Raw genomic sequence first — 18,403 nt, forward strand, 5'->3', positions numbered from 1 at the left:
CAGGCCAGGCGGCCGCATGTAAGCAGCCACCTGAGAATCACCAAGACCACAGGCTGGACTAGAGGGTCTGATGGGGAGAGCCGAGATAAGAGGAGAAAAGCCAGACGGCTAAGCTCAAAGCACACCCTGAACACAGTGGGGGCGCTGGTGCCCCTGAAGACGCGGACACTGCAGGGCGACTCAGTCAAGAACACCGATCTGGTGAGGACAGAATTCCTATGAGATTGCGAGGGCCAGCAGGCTTTGGAAACACAAAGTCATCAACAGAATCAGGACAGAACCAAGGCTTCTAAGCGGCTGGGAAGGTGAACAGAAATAAACTGCAGAGAAAGAATTAAAGCGCACAATCACGGAACGAGAGTTAAAGACTAGACTGTGATCTCAGCCACTCGCTAAAGGAAAATTATTTTTCAAATAAGCAAAGAGATAAAACCACCTTGAACAAACTGCTATTTTAAATAGTGACAAAGACCAGGAAGAATTCAAGGAAATCCATCAGAAACACAGTAAAATTACGGGGATAAGTCTAAAGTCACAGAGTACATTTGGTCTTACGTCTGCTCGTGTCTTAACAATAAGAAGATACTATGCGGGGTGCCTGGGTGGCTCAGTGGTTGAGTGTCTGTCTTCGGCTCAGGTCACGGTCTCAGGGTCCTGGGTTCGAGCCCAACATCAGGCTCCCGACTCAGCAGGAAAGCCTGCTTCCCCTCTCCCACTCGCCCTGCTCTGTTCCCTGTCTCGCTATGTCTCCCTCTGTCAAATAAAAATAAAATCTCTACAAAAGGGGGGGGGAGCTACTAAGAGGCAAATACACAGGAATACTTCTATTCTACCTACGCACCCCCCCAGCAGGTGAAGTGGCCAACATTATGACAAACAGATGCGCAAATGATTCTGGACAGGGAAGGGAGGTACAGGCTCAAAGCCTAGCAGAGAATCATTCAGGAAATGTCCGCTCCGGTTCACTAAAAATGGTTAGCCAGACCATGGCTTGCACGAATGAACGCATTTTTCTTTTACATTCAGGGAGATGATCTGGCCAAAGCATACACATCGTTCATTAAAGAAAAAATTTCTAGAAAGGAGCCCCAATAATCTATATCCACGTAAGTCTATCTCCATTGGTTCAGTTGCTTTAAAACAACACAAGAAAACAGGAACACGGGCGCCTGTGTGGCTTGGTCAGTGAAGCGTCCAGCTTTTGATTTTGGCTCAGGTCATGATGTCAGGGTTGTGACACTGAGCCCCGTGTTAGGCTTTGTGCTGGGTGTAGAGCCTGCTTAAGATCCTCTCTCCGGCGCCTGGGTGGCTCAGTGGGTTAAAGCCTCTGCCTTCAGCCCAGGTCACAATCCTGGGGTCCTGGGATTGAGCCCCGCGTTGGGCTCTTTGCTCCGTGGGGAGCCTGTTTCCCCCTCTCTCTCTGCCTGCCTCTCTGCCTGCTTGTGATCTCTGTCTGCCATATAAATAAATAAAATCTTTAAAAAAAAAAAAAAGATTCTCTCTCTCCTTCTCCCTCTGCCCCTCCCCTTCCATAAAAGACATAGGGACACATTTTTATAAGGTAATTCATATGTTAATCTCTCTCCAAAAAAATCCCTCAAAATTCAAGCAGTTTGCATAGCTTATAAAAACATGTTAATGTGTTAACATTGTAATTAATAAAAAAAACCGAACCAAGATTCAAGCTGAACATCCATTTACTGGATGTTTATTAATCAAGGTCAAATGAAGCGACCCCTGTTCTTTGGAGAAAACCCTCAGACGTGCATGCACTGGTCACATGCTGCACGGATGGCGCTGCGGCAGCCCCCCCCCCCATGTGCCCGCCCTGTGCCCACCGTGCGCTGGGCCACTACTGGGCCACTACACCGGCAGGAGCAGGGAGGTGGGAGCCGGGGAGGCCAACCTGAGGGGGAGACCGCCACCTGCTGGACGGCGTCCTCAAACTTCTGCCAGCGGAGCCCCGCGCCCGGCAGTGCGCTGCAGAACAGGCCGCCTTTGTAGTCCAGGCACCAAATGTACTTCTCGGAGACCGCCAAGCTGAGTATGCCGTAGCCGGGACCGGAGTATCCCATCCAGCTTTCTGCAAACTAACAAGGACAGAGCTGGTGAGTTCCATAGCAGAGTGCTGCGGAGGGTCTCTGAGAAGCCAAGCGGGGACCTGCTGTCTTTGGACTGTACTGAGAGAAGCATTCTGCAATGGGGGCTACTGTCCCCCGGGAGAGCCCGCCTGGGTAGCTCCCCATCAAGTCAGAACACCCTTCCTAATGCGGTCCTGACGTTAAAACAACCTAGTTCTTGCACAACACACAACGCGCATGCAAACCCACGTTCTGTGCTTCGGATCCTTGCCGAGGCGTGCAGATGAGCAGCCCTGCCACCGGCTCTGTGCCCTCGCCCTTGGGTTTTAAGCATGGACCCATCGTGCGGCTAATGGAAATCTGGCCAAGATACTGAGTCTGGCTGAATTCTATAGACTGATGGTTTGTTGCCATGATTCTTTAAAAAAGAGCTAAATGAAGTCTTTGCAGCTTAACAGTTTTCTAAACTGCAGAAGGAATCAAAGTGCTTGCACCATCACCCAAATATGGAAGTTCGCTGCTTCACAGAGAATGGCACCCGCCCCTTCTCAATCCAGCCCTGCTCCCCATGACGAGTGCCCCACGCCCCTGGCAAATGCCACAAAATCTCTTGGTTTTCCAGCTACTGGATGGGAGGAGGGAGGACCATGAAGGGAGGAAGCCGTCCTCCAAGCACCAGGTCCCCTCTCACCTAGGGGAGGGCTTTTCTAAAGTTCTCGCCCCCAATCTCAACAGCCTGCACGAGACGTCGTCAGCCCGCCCATCAGGCCTCCCACAGCCCTGACTTGGCTGGCCAGCATCGGCCAAGAGTCGTGCTCAGCTGAGACGATCGGCAGGCACGTCTGGGTCTCCCTGGAGATTCTGGGATCCAGACTGGCTATCTGCGCCCGCAGCAGCCAACACCAAACACAGAGCCTGGCAGTCGAAGGCACTCAAGAAATGCTGAGCACAGGCGAGACGGAGTGGAAGGTCTCACCTTCCGGCATTTGTCTCAGAACAAGTAAGCAGGACATGTCTCTGCCGATGCAGGACAGCACAGAGGCGGGGAGTGGGGTCCTCGGCCAGCCGTGCCCTTCACTCACTATGTGACCTGTGTAAGCCGTTTCCCTACGACTCTTTCCCTCCGCTGTAAAATGGGGACCACGGCAGCACCTACTTCTTTACCTACTTTTGTTTTGTTCTTGGAGAAGGAAATGAGTTGAACTTACAAAGTGCTTAGCGTGGTGCCTGGCAAGCGGCAAGAGCTTCCCGAACAACGCGTGTCGTTAGCGCTGGGAGAATCTAGTGGTCCGTTTAGGGGAAGCACACGCATGTTCACACTCCTAATCCACACCCCACAATGACTTAGCAGGACAAGTTATAAGACCTGATTAGTCTCGAAATCAAATACACTGAAAAATAATGACTTGCTAAGAAAAGTAAGCATTTTGAAAACAATCTGTTATGTAAATGATCAGGAATTATCATCCTTGACTACGTGGGTTGGGTGGACCCCAGGACACCGACCACCCCAAACCCACATACCTGATCTGACTTTAGGAGCCCGGTGTCCTCCGCGCCAGGCTGGCTCAGGTCCTGCAGGGAGCGACTACCACCGAGCTCTGTCACACTCGTCTCCGAGGAAGAGGAAGGCAACCCCTGGGCATAGATGTCCTCCTCGTCACTGGATGTCAACACTGGGTCCCGTGAAGGCTGCTCGAGCCAAGGCTCATGGGTGTGAGCCGCCAAGGCAGAGACTGGGGGTGTCAGCCGCCCTCTCACACTCCCCAAGTCACATCCCGAGGCAACCATTTCCTTCAGGCCCGTGTCACTGTCGGTGACAGTGTGCCAGGGATGTGAGCCGAGGTCGCTGGGGCCCCCCATGCGTGTGAGGAAGCCCTGCTCCTTGCTGGGCTCCTCGGCACAGCCTTCGTCAGCTCCGGTCCCTGGCAGCTGCGGCTCGGCACGGGCGGCCCAGCTGAGGCTGGAAGGCACCGGGGGTGAGTCCAGGAAAGGGGCTTCAGAAAAAGTGCTTTGGGGGTCATCAAGCTCCACATCCCCTGCTTCCCGGGCCTCTGCAGAGCTGTCCTTTTCTCCACAGGGCGACTGTCTGCTATTCAGTCCATCATCTGTGGGACAAGGTTCCTCTCTGAGTTCTGTAACATCACTACCTTCCACAGCTTCCCTCAGCTCCAGGAGTGAAGTCCACGCTCCACTGTGTGGCCCTGTGTCTTCTGCACAGTCACATCGTGGGAGTCCAGGTCGGTCGCCATTCCCTTCATGCAGGATGGCAGTGGCGGGCTCAGGCACCTCCAGGACACTGAACGCTTCGGGGTCAATATTTTCCTGCAGGACACCGTTCACCTCACCGCTGAGGTTACTCTCCTGGTCAGGAGACTCTGTGCTCAACCGATCCACGATGCTGCCCAAACTTGAGGTCATAGACAGCAGGTCCGTGTTCAAGGACTGGGGACTGTCACCCGGAAACTCACAGCAGGGAGTTGATTCAAGGGAACTGTGGCAGGTGTTCCTGCTTGCACCTTCTAATTTAAAATTTAAAATAAGAATGTTTAAAATGGGGTATGACTCCATATAAATAGTAAGAGACTAAAAAACACAATTTTGGCTCAAGGAAAAAAGTACATTTCAAATGAAGGATATTTAACTGGTGAGGAATGCATCTCTCAAGTACAAATTATCCCATGTAGAGATGTCTTAAACGAATGCAAACATCAGAGACAGTGACGGGCTCTAGGCCTCGCTCAAGAAATGTTAATGCTGGAAAACAAAGGAAAGGACGGACAGCAGAGCAGCTGTTGAAGACTGTTAACAAGCTTAGCATGTTAATATTAATAATATCTGGTACGTATGTGTAGCTCGAGAGGCCTAACAGGAATGAAGGAGTAAAAAGTTAAACCATTTCTATGTTAGATCCCATGGTCGGTAATCTATCCAACACCAAACGTAAAACGACCCATCTAGACACCAGCATAATCTTCTATTTCTGAGCCTTTCCATCCAGGCTCATAGTGTCTCTTGTCTAATACGTGCTTTACATGGATACATCTAAAATTTTACTTAACTACAGCCCCAGACCCATCAAGCAGGGTGGTAAGTACACAGGTGTGTGTTATTGTATCACTCACACCCCACGAAGGTGCTTTCGGTGTGTGTGGTACTCTTTCTTAACATATGAAATACTTCACGGTAAAACTCCTCCGAGGAAAGAGCACCCGTGTCTTCTGAAGCCTTCTCTGCTTCTCACCGAATGGGCAAATGCTCACGCAGGGCAAGGAGCACTCCCCAAAACTGTGCGAGAACGACCCTGCGTAAGGAGTCAGTGTGCGTTTTGTGAAGGATGGTACCTGATCGCTTCTTCCTCTTCTTTTTCACTTTCAGAGGCTTCACGACAAGCTCCTGGTCGAAGTCTTCGGAGCTGATCACGCTGAATCTCTGCGAGGCGGACTGGCCTCCCCTCCCCAGCTCTGGAGCTGCCTGGAGCCCAGAGCCACTGTCGGTGGAGTTGAGCGAGCTGCTCCTGCTCCTGGGCTCGCTGGCCACAGAGCTGGCCACGGAAGAGCCCCTGAGCCTTGTCTCCGAAACCGGGGCCCCCAACGGCTTCTCCCCACGTTGCCCAGGGGCCTGCTCTGCGCATCCCGGTGTCTCCAGACCATCTCGCGCTGAGAAAGAGAGTTGGGGGTCACTGCTGGCTGTCTAAGGAAGTCGACAAGCTCTCATTCAGTCTGCTAACCCTAAATCGCCGCCCCCTAGGCATAGAGAGACTGCTGAAGCGGGAAGGTCGCACATAACAGTCCGCAATGGCTCTGTGCTCCGGGGAGCTCACACACCACAATCAGGAAAATGACTCGTCACGGCAATTTTCTATAAATAGCTCATAGGAATGGAACACTACTAAGCATACAGCATTTCTTACACCAATTCAGAAATAATTCCTGAAGAAGACAAATGACCTGTTTCTAAGAAGAGGGCTTAGTGATAGCCCCTACTTAGATCACACCTTAAACATAAAAGAACTCAAAAGGCACTTGAAAAATATATGCATACCTATATTTCTTGAAATTTAAGAAGAGAAAGGGCATTTTCCATGAGAACAAACGCAGGACAGAGAAGTGTGGCATGAGGATGTGGCAGCAGAGGCTCAAGGCACCCTGCTCTGTACCCACGACCAAGAGCCAGCGAGTTTCTCACCTTCATGGACTTGTCCTTCTCAATACAACAGCACAAGTCGCCATGGCCACCAGGGCTCCAGCCACAGGACCCCGTACACAGGACTATGGACGACTTCACCCACTCAGCCATCCCGATAGCACGTACCCACTACGGGCCCGGCACTGTTCGGGGACCACCAGTCAGACAGGAACTCCTGTCCTCTAATGGTGGCCCCGGGGCAAACTAGGGGCTTCTCTGTGCGAGCTGGGGACGGACACACAGGGCTCTGCACGGAGCGAAGCCTGGCCAGGGAAGTGACTTGTTAAAGACCACATGAGCCGATGGCAGGTCTCGGTCTAGAGCTGTCCTGTGCAATACAAAGGCCTTAGTAATGCCTGGGGGCTCAGGGGCTTGCCACCTGGAGGCCCTTCCCTTGCCTTGCTCCTGCCTTGCTTCCCGCTCTAGAAGGCCCTGGGTTTGCAACTGGCCCACCCACTTGGGTCCAGGCCTTCTACTCCCTCTCCTTCCTCTCCTGCAGTGACTCAGACACCAGCTAGTGCTGGTGAGAGCAGAAGGCAGAGCAAGGATGCCTCCAGGGTCAAGATACCCTAAGCCCGTCGCTATGACAAAAGGTCCACACTTCTGACCAACGTAGCCAGGCAGGAGAAGCAGGAGAAGCGTCGGCTGCAGCAGCAATCGGAAGACGGGGCTCGTGGATTTGGGGCTTGTCATTTACCCACCCCCCCAGTCCTTGGTTTTCTAATCTGAAACGGGACACCGCGGATTAAGAAACACTCACTCGGGGCTTCTGTGTGCCATATGCTATCTGGGGCCACAAAGCTGAGCTACAAGATCCTCGCAACCAAAAGGTTTACTACTTGGTGAGGGAAGGACATGGTAAGGAAACAGCCCCCCAGCTGCAACAGCGGTAGGAGGAAAGGCCCCTGGGAACTCCAGCGAAGACTGGGAGGGCCGACTTAACTGAAGCACTCAGGGAAAGTGTCAAAGATACAGGAAGACCTGAACTGAGAGCAGAGGGCAGCCCCGGCTAAAGCAGGCCACGTCAGGGAGGGCACACAGCCAGCACTCAGACCCGCCTGGGGTGCTGGGGACGGGGGTGGCGGCAGGAACCTGGAGCGCTCAGCTGGGGTGGGGATGCCCTGCACACCACCTGGGACATGGTGGCAACCGGAGCAGTGAGCGAGGAAGGCACGAGGCCGTTCCCAGCCCCGGGGAGAAGGGGGACTGGCTGGGGAAAGGCCGTGGCAGGGCCACCTGCCTCATGTTTCCGGCAGGCTTGTCCTGAGCATCAAACAAGATGCCTGTGAAATTGCTCCGTGAACTTGAGGCTACACATGTGCGGGGCCTCGGGGGCCACACAGATGTCCCCCGCGTGCGGCTCACATCCCCCCAGCAGTGGTGTCTTCGGGACCCGCTGCAATTTCCACAGCCCCAGGCTCGTCTGGAGAATCAGTACCTTCCATGCAGGGCTGTGTTCAGGATTTTATGAGGTCATGATTGTTAAGTGCTCTGGAGTGTCTGGAACACAGTGAGAACAAAGCAAGGGACAGAGAGGAGGAGGGGCTCCCCACATGGCTGCTGTCACCATGGGGACAAGTTCACTGACAAGCCCCAAATACACCAAGTATCATGATGTGTGCACGGGAACATGCTCGCCAGAACCGGGGCTGTGGGACTTAGAACAAGAAGACAGAAGCGCGGAGAATGATCAGTGTCATACGGAAGAATTGCGTGGAGGGTAAAGGACATGTTCCAGAGAACAGATTTCAATGTCCTAAAATCTTGGCAAATCTGTGCTTTGAAGTATCAACCCCACAGGCAGTCTCAGGGTGCCAGTGGCCAGTCACGTGGGTGCTGAGTTCTCCTCACTACTCGTCCAGCCCCCCACCTTCCAGACCCATGGAACCACTTCACCAAATGCGAGGCTGTCTGATGTGAGCCTTAAAGTAGATAAGCTTCAAGAAGAGCACTGTAAACCATATTTTAAGAATCACAGGAGGGAGGCCTGGGCAGCTCAGTGGGTTAAGCATCTGACTCTTGGTTTCAGCTCAGGTCATGAGCTCAGGGTCGTGAGCCTGAGGCCTGGAGTGATGCTCCGCACTCAGTGCGTGGTCTGCTTGAGATTCTCGCCCTCTCCCTCTGCCCCTCCCCCTGCTCTTACACACTCTCTCTCTAAAACAAAACAAAACAAAAAAATCTTAAAAAAAAAAGAATCATAGGAAACCCTCCAAATACTTCCTTGTTCAGATAAAGCTACAGTTGTTTAACAAAGTAATGCTAATAAGCTTTATCAGTTATAAACTACAATTACATATACACAGCACATTTTATAACAAATACAAACCTATTGATGCTAATCCTTCAGGTCTGCTTGAAATTCTTATAATGTTCCTATCTCCCTTTAAGAAAAATATTTCATTTTCTGTGCAGGAAACAGACACGATGTCACCTGATCCTTCCAAACCAGCAATTGTGGCCTGTCCAAAAAAAAAAAAAAGAAAAGAAAAGAAAAGAAAAGAAAAGAAAAAGAAAATCACACAACCAGGCAATATTAACGGCTGAAAGCGGTCACAAAGGTGCAGGAACCCGGAAGAGTCCGATGACACCTGTGCTCTGCCAGGCTCTTTCTGAACCAGCTTAGAAGTGACAAATGCGAGGGGTGCCGGGGTGGCTCAGTGGGTTAAAGTCTCTGCCTTCGGCTCAGGTTATGATCTTAGGGTCCTGGGATTGAGCCCCGCATCGGGCTCTCTGCTCAGCAGGGAGCCTGCTTCCCCCTCTCTGCCTGCCTCTCTGCCTGCTTGTGATCTCTGTCAAATAAATGAATAAAATCTTTTTTAAAAATTTATTTTTTTTAAAGATCTTATTTATTTATTTGACAGACAAAGATCACAAGTAGGCAGAGAGAGAAGTTAATAATCCTGATGAACATCTAGAAGCATGCCATTAGTCTGAAAGCTGCCCATCACGGTGCTGTGTACACTCTGATGGAAGCCACAACATCTGCCCCTTTGTCTCGTGAAGTTAATGCCATCTGTCGCAGAAAGCACTGGGGTAAGGGCTCAGAAGAAAGGAACTGATACAAAGTTACCAAACCTCTCAACCCCACTCACTACTGAGTGTGCATCAAGTTCAAAGAGTACCCAGAGAAAGAAGAAAACTTAAGTTGTCTATAAGTGAAGAATACAGAGATGCCTTTCGAAGTGCTCCTTCAGAAGAGAAACCAACTCAGGGTTAAACAGCAGCTTGGTGGCCCCAGTCCCCCTTGCCCTACCCTCAGGTTCCAGGTGAGGAAGCCATGCCAGGCAGACGACACTTCAGCTTAGAGGCAGAACAGCTAGAAGGTTCTACCAAAACCAAATCTATAAAATAATTAGACCCTTACCTGATTTCCTTGCAAAGGAAAAAGTAAAGCATTAGAATTAATGCTGTTTCTTCTACCATTATGAGAGACCGTCCGTAGATAAACATATAAAGACACCAAAGGCGTGGTGCGATCACGCAACTTACCTGGTTGATTGTGTCTAGAAGGTAAATACTATATTCATTCCAACTCAACACCCAGCCTTCTTGAAAGAAACATGAAACAAGCCCCAGGTGTTTCTCAGGTAAGCTGCAACTTCCCCTGTTGGAGGATTCCAGACGTGGGTACAGTTCAAAAGGCTTGACTCCTCCAGCAAAGACATCTTTTAAGATAAACGTGGCTTGAACAGTCCCATGGATGTCCGCCTTCCACAGTCGGAGCCCAGGCCGTGACGCGTACAAGGTCAGATCACTCTGCTTACAAAGTCCTGGTATAAAACAAGCTCCAAATTTCCCAGTGCTGAAATTACAAAAAAAAAAAAAAAAGAAGAAGAAGAAGAAGAAACAGATACAAACTGATTTAAAGTGATAGCTGTCAGCCCTTGACATCAACTCTAACAAGAATTTTTTGGATAAGCCTAAATAAGATTGATGTTTTTTCAAACCCTCTTCTATGGTTTGCTGTGTTGTTACTAGAACGACATGGTCATCTCTGTGCCTCCTCCTCCCTGCAGCCCCTCGGAAGCATGTGCCGCTGAGCCGGCAAGGCAGCCCGGCTCCTGGCGACCGTCATGATGCTGTGCCCTGGGCTTCGTCTCTACCCTCTGGCTCAATCCTCGCAGCAGTGCCACGAGGCAAACGGTACAGCTCCCGGGTCAGAGAAGAGGAAATGGAGGTGGAAGCGGACAATCCAGGTCCAACCATCCTCTCCCTGCTTGGAAGTTCTGTTCATCCTAACCCTGACTGCTGTACTCACTCCAGCATCCCACTGAATGAGCGTCACGCCTATGACCGAGTCTAAACCTGTCACAGGGACCAGCTTCCCGTCCAGTCCACGGGGGTGTCATTTTTTCTATTTTTAAAATTATGAAATACCTAACACAAAATGTATGTTTTATATAAATAACACATATCATTTTATACCATATATACACACAGGTGCACACACACACGCTTAAAGGCATGTAAAATTATGAAGCCTAACAAATGAAATGCACACCCAGGAGCCCATCCCTCAACTTTGGAAATAAATCATCAGTGACGCAGGTGGTGTTCTCCCACACTCCTAATGTCCCCGCCCCTCCGTTCCCCAGGTGTGATCACCAGACTGAATTTTGCATTTGCTATTCCCTTGCTTCTACTACTGATAGTTTAGCCACATACCTATGTATCCTTAAACGCTACATATCTTAGTATCATCTTCCATTTGCATAAAAAAAGTAATGATGCTATTTGTATACTTTTGCCACTTGCTTTTAATATTGATTAAAGATTTACCTTTACCGACAAAACAGCTATAGCTCATTCATTCTCACTGCTACATAGCATGCCGCATTTTTTTTCACTCACTCCCTTGCTGATGGGCATTTGAATTATTTCCACTTTGCTATTTTAAACAACAATACCACGAGCATTTCCTCCTAGCACACGGGTGTGTCAGAGTCTGCCCGGGTCTCCTGGAGATGGAACTGCTGCGCTGTCGGGTAGTTGCTGGGTTGCTGAGTTAACTACATTCAGGTTTGAAAGATAATTTCAAACTTTTTTCAATATGATTAATCCAACCTTTGCTCCCACCAGCAGTCTGAATTCTTTTATTCCCCCAAAGGGATTTTTAAGCCATCTCTACACCCAATGTGGGGCTTGAACCCACACCCCACGATCAAGAGCTGCATGCTCCCCCAGCTGAGCCGGCGGAGGGGTTCTCCTGAGTTCTCATGGTCCCACACCTTTGTCTAATCTCGGGCTCCTACCAGAGCTCAGAGCTCAGAGTTCAAAATGCTTCTCGGACTTGAAGCAGTAGAAATAGTAAATAGAAATATTTACTATGTGAACTTTCTGGAGCTCAGTTTCCTTCTGGGGTACTCCTTCCCATCTCAAAGGTTAAAGTGAAGCTTAAGTGAGCCGGTCTAGGAGGGCACAGAAGTGCTGCTGCTGACGTGGTAACCCCCCGGACCGGGCTCCAGGTGCTCCCAGCTGGGATGGGCCCCTCGTTCCACACACAGCCCTGTGCCTCTCTCCTCACCCTCCCTGCACACAGCAGCACAGGGGTCCTCCTGAAGGGCTGTCTCCAGAGCCCATCTCACATGGTGACACAGAGTTATCTGGACGTTCTCTGCCAGTCAGTCTCTCTCTAGGTCCCTCTGGGTGCAGAGTAACTAAATCCCTCTGGATGGGGCCCAAGGAAAGTACTGAATATCAAATTCAGCTTTGAGACGAAGATTGCTAGATGAACCAAGACTGTTCTAACACTGTCGATCATTCCCGGACAACTCTATAATCGGCCTCGGGTTTGATTACTGCCTTTGGTGGATTTTTTCTGGAAAGATTCTCTAAATAGACCCAAAGGAATTATCACAGGGCAGTCCGTAACCTCTTCCCTTGCCCTTCCTGTCCAATCGATTTCTGTTTGGTGACCCACTTGTTAAATGTTTTCCTTCTATTTATAGGTCCTCTTAAAAACCTCCTGTCCCTTCCACTTTGATCCGCTCACCTTGGATAACTGCAGCACTCACTTGAACAAACACCGAGGGAGTCCTGCCCCATGTGAGACCCGGTGCCACGGGCAGCGTGAAAGAGAAACGACACGAGAGCCTGGCCCTGGCTGAGAACAGGCGCAGGCAGACGTGTGCGTGGGTAAGAACCAGTGCAAGACCATCTGAGGCTCAAAGGGCCCCATGAGTGGTCCAGACGGGAGGCATCTGACTGGGGCAGGAGAGGGCTAGACCAGGGACTATTCCCGGCTGAGGACGGAACGGGCACTGTGGGGGAAGGAGCATGCGAGAGGGTCCTGGCGGGCAGCTGGCTCTCCGGAACTGCTGGAACATGTGGTGTGTGGTTGGTGGTGGGGGAGGGAGACTGGGGGGGGGGGAGGCGGCTAAGCTGGGGATAACTAGCTAGGGCAGGTGCAAACTGTCCTTCGCCCGAGGCTTAGCGCCACCCGCCGGCAGCACGATGATGCAGCACCTGCTGCAGTCGTTCTGAAGCGGACCCTCAGACCCCAACTTTCAAGGCCCAGGCACTGCAGGACTCTAAAATCATAACTTCATCAACCCACTTTCTTAATTTGGTGGAGGTGACTTGCAGAAAAATCACTGATGACTTTTAAAAATACGTTAATTCCCTTTATAAGCCACATTAACATGAAAGTTGTAGTTTTTTGCTTTGGGACTTTAAAACGATTTTATTTCTTTTTAAAGATTTTATTTATTTATTTGACACAGAGAGAGAGAGAGAGATCACAAGCAGGTAGAGAGGCAGGCAGAGGGAAGAGAGGGGGAAGCAGGCTCCCCGCTGAGCACAGAGCCCAGTGCAGGGCTCAATCCCAGGACCCTGAGATCATGACCTGAGCCGAAGGCAGACGCTTAAGCCACTGAGCCACCCAGGTGCCCCTAAACGATTTTATTTTTAAGCACTCTCTACCCCCAGTGTAGGCCTCAAACTCACAACCCTAAGATCAAGAGTCTCGTGCTATACTGCTGAGCCAGCTGGGAGCCCTGGAAGGAGTGTAGATTTCTAACGAGCTGTATAATCCGCTGGTACCCCAGACCTGAAATGCTGAGCATGGACAGAGAGCCTGAGGCAAGAGAATCAAAGTCTATGATGGGTGACAAAAGGCTCAGCAGCCAACTGCCCAGACTACCACACAGGCACGATAGCAGTGACCCTGTTCCAGAACCTGGTGCTGGCTCTGCTCGGGGGTAGACTCCCCACATCCACATGCACGGATGGCCTTGCGCAGGGGCCCTGAAGACAGGGCCACGGGACCCCTAATAGGTAGGGAGAGGGTTCCCACATGAGATAGTGCAACACAGAGCCCGAGGAGAGCAAAGATACAACACATTTGGGGACAGCTGGGGGCTCTGAGGTCTTCTGGGAGTAACATGCATTATCTGGTCCGGTCTGAGGAGGCTCACAAACTCCATCCGAAAAGGACGACCCCATCCCCCACACTGCGGTCCCCTGCCTGCAGATGCAGGCTTGGGGTGCCCACGCTCTGCTGCCCGCTGAGAACGCTCCCGCCCTATTCAGGCCACTCTGTCACCCACCAGCAGGCTCCAGGGAGGTCACGACAGGCACCGCCATCTCGTGCTCCGTGCCAGCCAGCGCCAGCCACCCAGCCCATCTCACAAAGCTCTCAGCAGACGCGCTCCCTGCAAAGCGCCCCCTCCTGCGTTCCCTTCTACAAAACCAGCCTCCTGCAAAGCTATCCCCAAGCACGGTGATCCTGTCCCCTCCAGCCCTTTCACCCTCGGCCCCTCTCCTTGAGCAAGACCATGTGTAGCCACCAGGTCGCTGTATCCAAATGTCTATCTCAGGCCATCTCTCCGGGTAGTCAGCAGCTCTGACACAGTGGCTGGCCCTGTGACCCTTCCTCCATGTGGCCTCCGACTTCTCACTCCTCTGACCCCTCCTCACGTCCCAGTCTCTGCCGATGCCCAGAACAGAGACAACCGCGCCCCCAAACCATGCTCACACCAGAGCTTGTCCAGACCGTCCATGTGCTACAGGCTCTGGCCGCACCTGCTTCCTGAGATGCACACCTGCTGCCCCTGCCCCTTCGGCTGCCCCCTGGAGGAAGACTATGCCACCTGTCTGCAACAGCCCCTCTGTCCTCTCCGCCAGACTTCTCGAGGCCAGAGCGCCGCCACCCCCCACCCGAGAGCTCAGCCACGGCCTCTGACTCATCTCCCTCCCTCACCCGCCAGAGCAAACCTGCAGCTCTGCCCTCCAAGTATTCCTACCACCCTACCCTGGCCTGAGCCCCGGGCTGGCCCCCTGAGCTGCCACTCTTGTCCCCTCCCAAGAGCAGCAAGGGTCACGTGACCTGCCCTGGTCAAAGCCTCTCACGACTGCTGGCGTGCTAGAATAAAGCAGCCCCGCATAAGGCTCACAAAGCCTACGCGACAGGGTCCTACCCTGGCCCTACCCTACCAAGGCCCACGTGGCCTTGCTGCTCTGCAAACACTCAAACGCTTGGCACACACACTGCTTCTGCCTCAAGAGCTTCTCTTCAAAGTCCTGGCTCTTTCTGCCCTTCCTTCAGGAATCTGCTCTGGTCCCTCCTGCGGAAGAGCTGTCCCTCCCTGCCTATCTAGAGCATGCACCCATGTCCCCTGCTCCCTCCTCTGTAGTCCATATCCTGATTACTCCCGAACATTCTAGAACATATTTATTTAATGTTGGTTTCCCCCGTCAGGAATATGAGCCTCCCGAGATGAGAGGTCTTCCCAGGTCACAACTATCACCTCAGATGGAGAAGGGTGCCCAGAACACAGCAGAGACTCGATGAGGCTTTTTCAATGTCACGTGAAAAACACTGTTCCCCGATGTCAGGGTCTCAATGTCGCCTGCATCTAACGGCCTGCGGGCCTGGAGATGTCGGTCCTCACGATGACTCCTGCTTGACTACTACCTAACAGGCACCTCCAGTTCAATAATGCCCCCAACCGAATGGCTGTCTAGACCTCAAACCCGGGCTCGCCCTGTGTTTCCACCATAGCTACCCAGCTGCCGCAGCCACTGGCACGAAACCTTCTCTTCTTTCTTCCCCTCGCCCCACATCCAATCCATTACCCTGCCCCAGGGAAAGCATTATCCTGCATTATCCTAATTGCAGCTCCCTGCATCTCCCGGTCTCCTGACGGCCACCGCCAGGGCCAGCCCCCACGCCCGCTCCCAGGACTCCCACAGCACCCTCCTCTCCCGCTCCTGCCCATCTCCAGTTGAGTCTCCATGCAGAACTGGGTGAGCTCTGAAACGTCGCTCACGTGGCCATTCTCCTGCCTACAGCACTTAAGAGCCTTTGGTTATGCCTAGGATAAGCTGGGCAACAGCCAGCCAGCGTGGTGCTCTAGCCCTGCCCCTAAGCTGGCTCTGGCCCTCCTTTCCAATCTCATCTTCTTTCTCTCTTTATTTTTTTTTTTTAAAGATTTTATTTATTTATTTGACAGAGAGAGACACAGTGAGAAAGAGAACACGAGCAGGGGCAGGGACAGAGGGAGAAGCAGACTTCCCACTGAGCAGGCAGCCCGATGTGGGACTCGATCTCAGGACCCTGGGATCATGACCTGAGCTGAAGGCAGACGCTTAACCGACTGAGGCACCCAGGCACCCCTCCAATCTCATTTTCTACCAGTGCACCCAACCCACTGCTCCCTGGTCACCCGGCCCCCTCTGGCTCCCCGAATGCTGAAGCCCTGGCTGAATCTGCGGCCTTGGCATTCGCTGTTTCCTGAGACCAGAATTCTCCTCCAGCAGCTCTTCCCATGCCTGAGGCTTCTGCTCAAATATCACTTCCCCACAGAAGTCTTTCCAGTCTATTCTAAGAAGTGTGCCCGCTCCCCCCCCACCCCCCGCCAGGCTTCACCCCAACTGCTTTCTCTGCAGCACACACTGCCGCCTACACAGCTATTCTGCTTGGGGGCAGAGCCCTGTCCCTTGCCCACCTGCCCACCGCATACTACTGCCCCACACGTGCTGGATGACACACGGCTTCCAGGGGGCAGACTCGCCAGATGCCCCTTCTGAACCACAAGCTCACATACATGCAACAGAAAAACAATCTTTAAGACACAGGGATGACCAACTTTTCCATTTATTCTGTGTTATCCCCACTCCTCTAGGGCTCAGTGAAACAGACCTCCCAGGAAGAAAGGGGAGACATTTGTTTGCATCCGCAGCCTGGAACAGTGCCCAGCATAGGCCAAAAGACTCGATCACACATGTGCACCAGGAGGGGCTTCTGGAAACTTGCTTAGGTTTCCACACTGGAGGCTGGAAGACTAGGTTTTAAGAGAAGAACTATTGGCTGCTCCTCGTGAAAAGGAACTGGTTTTCCTACCTCTCTATCCTGCACTACCCTTCCAAAAAGAGTGTAGTGAGACACTGACGCCAAGTCAGAACAAAGCATCAGGCAGAAGAGGGAGACAGCGGCAGAGGGAAAGACAAGATGAAGACGTGCAGAACCCCTAAGCCGGAACTCCAAATTCCACTGTGTTTTCCAGGGGCCAACCGGGAGACTACTGCTATAAAAAGGCTAAATTGTTGATGGATTGAGGGGGTATTCAGCATGGAAAACAGAAGCCAAAGGGAAGCTTGACCAGGTCTTTTAATAGCTAAGGGCTGCCACACTCCGCCCATGTGACCTCCCCTTCTCCAAGCCATCCATCACCCGCCTGGCTGTCACCACCAGCTTCCGTGGGCCCTCCCTCCCTCGCGCAGCCAACGCGCATCCCACTGTCAGCCTGTTCACCCCACTCCCCAGCCCACCTGCCACCAGCCCCTCTGATCCTCTCCAGGCAACAGTGCCCTTTTACCAGGAACTTCTCCAAATCCCGCTGCCAATCCACAAGCTGCCGGCGCCCATCGGCTCTTCCTGCCCCGACGTGGCTCTTGCCCCTCTCTCTCAGGATGAGGGGGTGGCCTCACCACTCTACCCAGCCCCTCCTCACTGGCCCCACCCCCAGGTAAACTGGGCCCCAGGGCTCTACACGTGTTTCTGGCAGGGAGACCCCCCATGCACTCCTGCTGCCTCTTCCCGCATGGCGGATAGGCGACTGGACTTGGCCTACCCCTTCTCTTGCTGTCCTTCTGGGTGGCAGGTCAACGGGGGGACAATCTCTCAGCCTGGAAGCCTCCCACTCTTCTTGGCCAGTTCCACTGCTCCCTTGCCCACTCCTTCAGGGAGTCCGCCTGCAGCTCCAGGCTGGGGAGAAGTTTCACAGCACCCCGCACACTGCTCCACAGCAGGTAACACAACAATTAACTTTCCTGCTGAGTTTATTAAGTTTTCATGATGGTGGGCTCCTATCTACCTTGTCTGCCTCTTATCCCGAAGCCTGGCCCAGCCCACACGGTGCAGCGGGGCCTTGACCCTTGACTGGGACTGTGGGAGGGGGGCACCTGCACAGGAGTGGACCCAAAGCAGACCACAGTGGAGACTCCCCCAGATCCTGGCACTCAAGGCAGGAAGGCCACGCCTGCACGTTCTCCCAGAAGAACAAGAGGGATGCGTTGTTCCTGTTTGATGCTGGGACAAGGTGCCCTAGGCAGGTTAGGGACCCACTGGGCACCCCAGGCTTAGAGCAGCTGTGGGCTTGCAGATGGCAAACAGGAAACCTAGGAAAACTTAAAGCCCCTCTGTAACCACCAGGCTGGGGCACTTGCGACGCCCACCTTTTCCTTGGTTGTGTTCCAATCTGCTTGACAGACTTTTCTTCCATGTGAAAAAGCAGGCTTCTTTGTAGTGTAGACACGAGCAGCACTTTCTGGCTATAATCCAGCTGCACGATGGAAGACGGCTCCTCCAACACCAGATGCGAGTTACACACGCCCTGTGAGAGAGTCCGGTTAAAGCCAACTCAGTGCAGAGTTCAAGCAACCCGACTTCCTCTGTGACGGGAAACATCCTTCTGTTGTTTGTATTCGGGTCAGTTTATACCTTAAAACGTATGTGGCTAATTCTCAACAGATTCAGTGTCAACCCACTGTGATAAAATTGTTTGGAAAAGTTCTTACTAATGAGAAAACAACATTAACAACCTTTCTAAGCCTATATCAAGTTTGGCAGGAAACATGAAGAATACTATGTAATTTCTTTTAAAACATTCTCGGGAGGCAGTTCAAAGAAGAGT

The 18,403-nt window shown here is 52.2% G+C and overlaps 1 protein-coding gene across 2 annotated transcripts in view; it reads right to left on the reverse strand.

Annotated features, from left to right (window-relative positions):
• Window positions 1–18,403, reverse strand: part of TECPR2 (tectonin beta-propeller repeat containing 2) — a 98,529-nt gene that overhangs the window by 45,623 nt on the left and 34,503 nt on the right. For both annotated transcript variants that reach the window (XM_082737413.1, XM_082737412.1), the window contains exons 5-10: window positions 17,946–18,103; window positions 9,759–10,071; window positions 8,596–8,728; window positions 5,426–5,740; window positions 3,606–4,603; window positions 1,907–2,090 (exon numbers count right to left, since the gene is read on the reverse strand). In XM_082737413.1, the coding sequence (XP_082593539.1) occupies window positions 1,907–2,090; window positions 3,606–4,603; window positions 5,426–5,740; window positions 8,596–8,728; window positions 9,759–10,071; window positions 17,946–18,103 (2,101 nt within the window). The remainder of the gene's footprint in view (window positions 1–1,906; window positions 2,091–3,605; window positions 4,604–5,425; window positions 5,741–8,595; window positions 8,729–9,758; window positions 10,072–17,945; window positions 18,104–18,403) is intronic.

Source organism: Mustela nivalis (assembly GCF_964662115.1).
Source record: "Mustela nivalis genome assembly, chromosome: 6".
NCBI lineage: Eukaryota > Metazoa > Chordata > Mammalia > Carnivora > Mustelidae > Mustela > Mustela nivalis.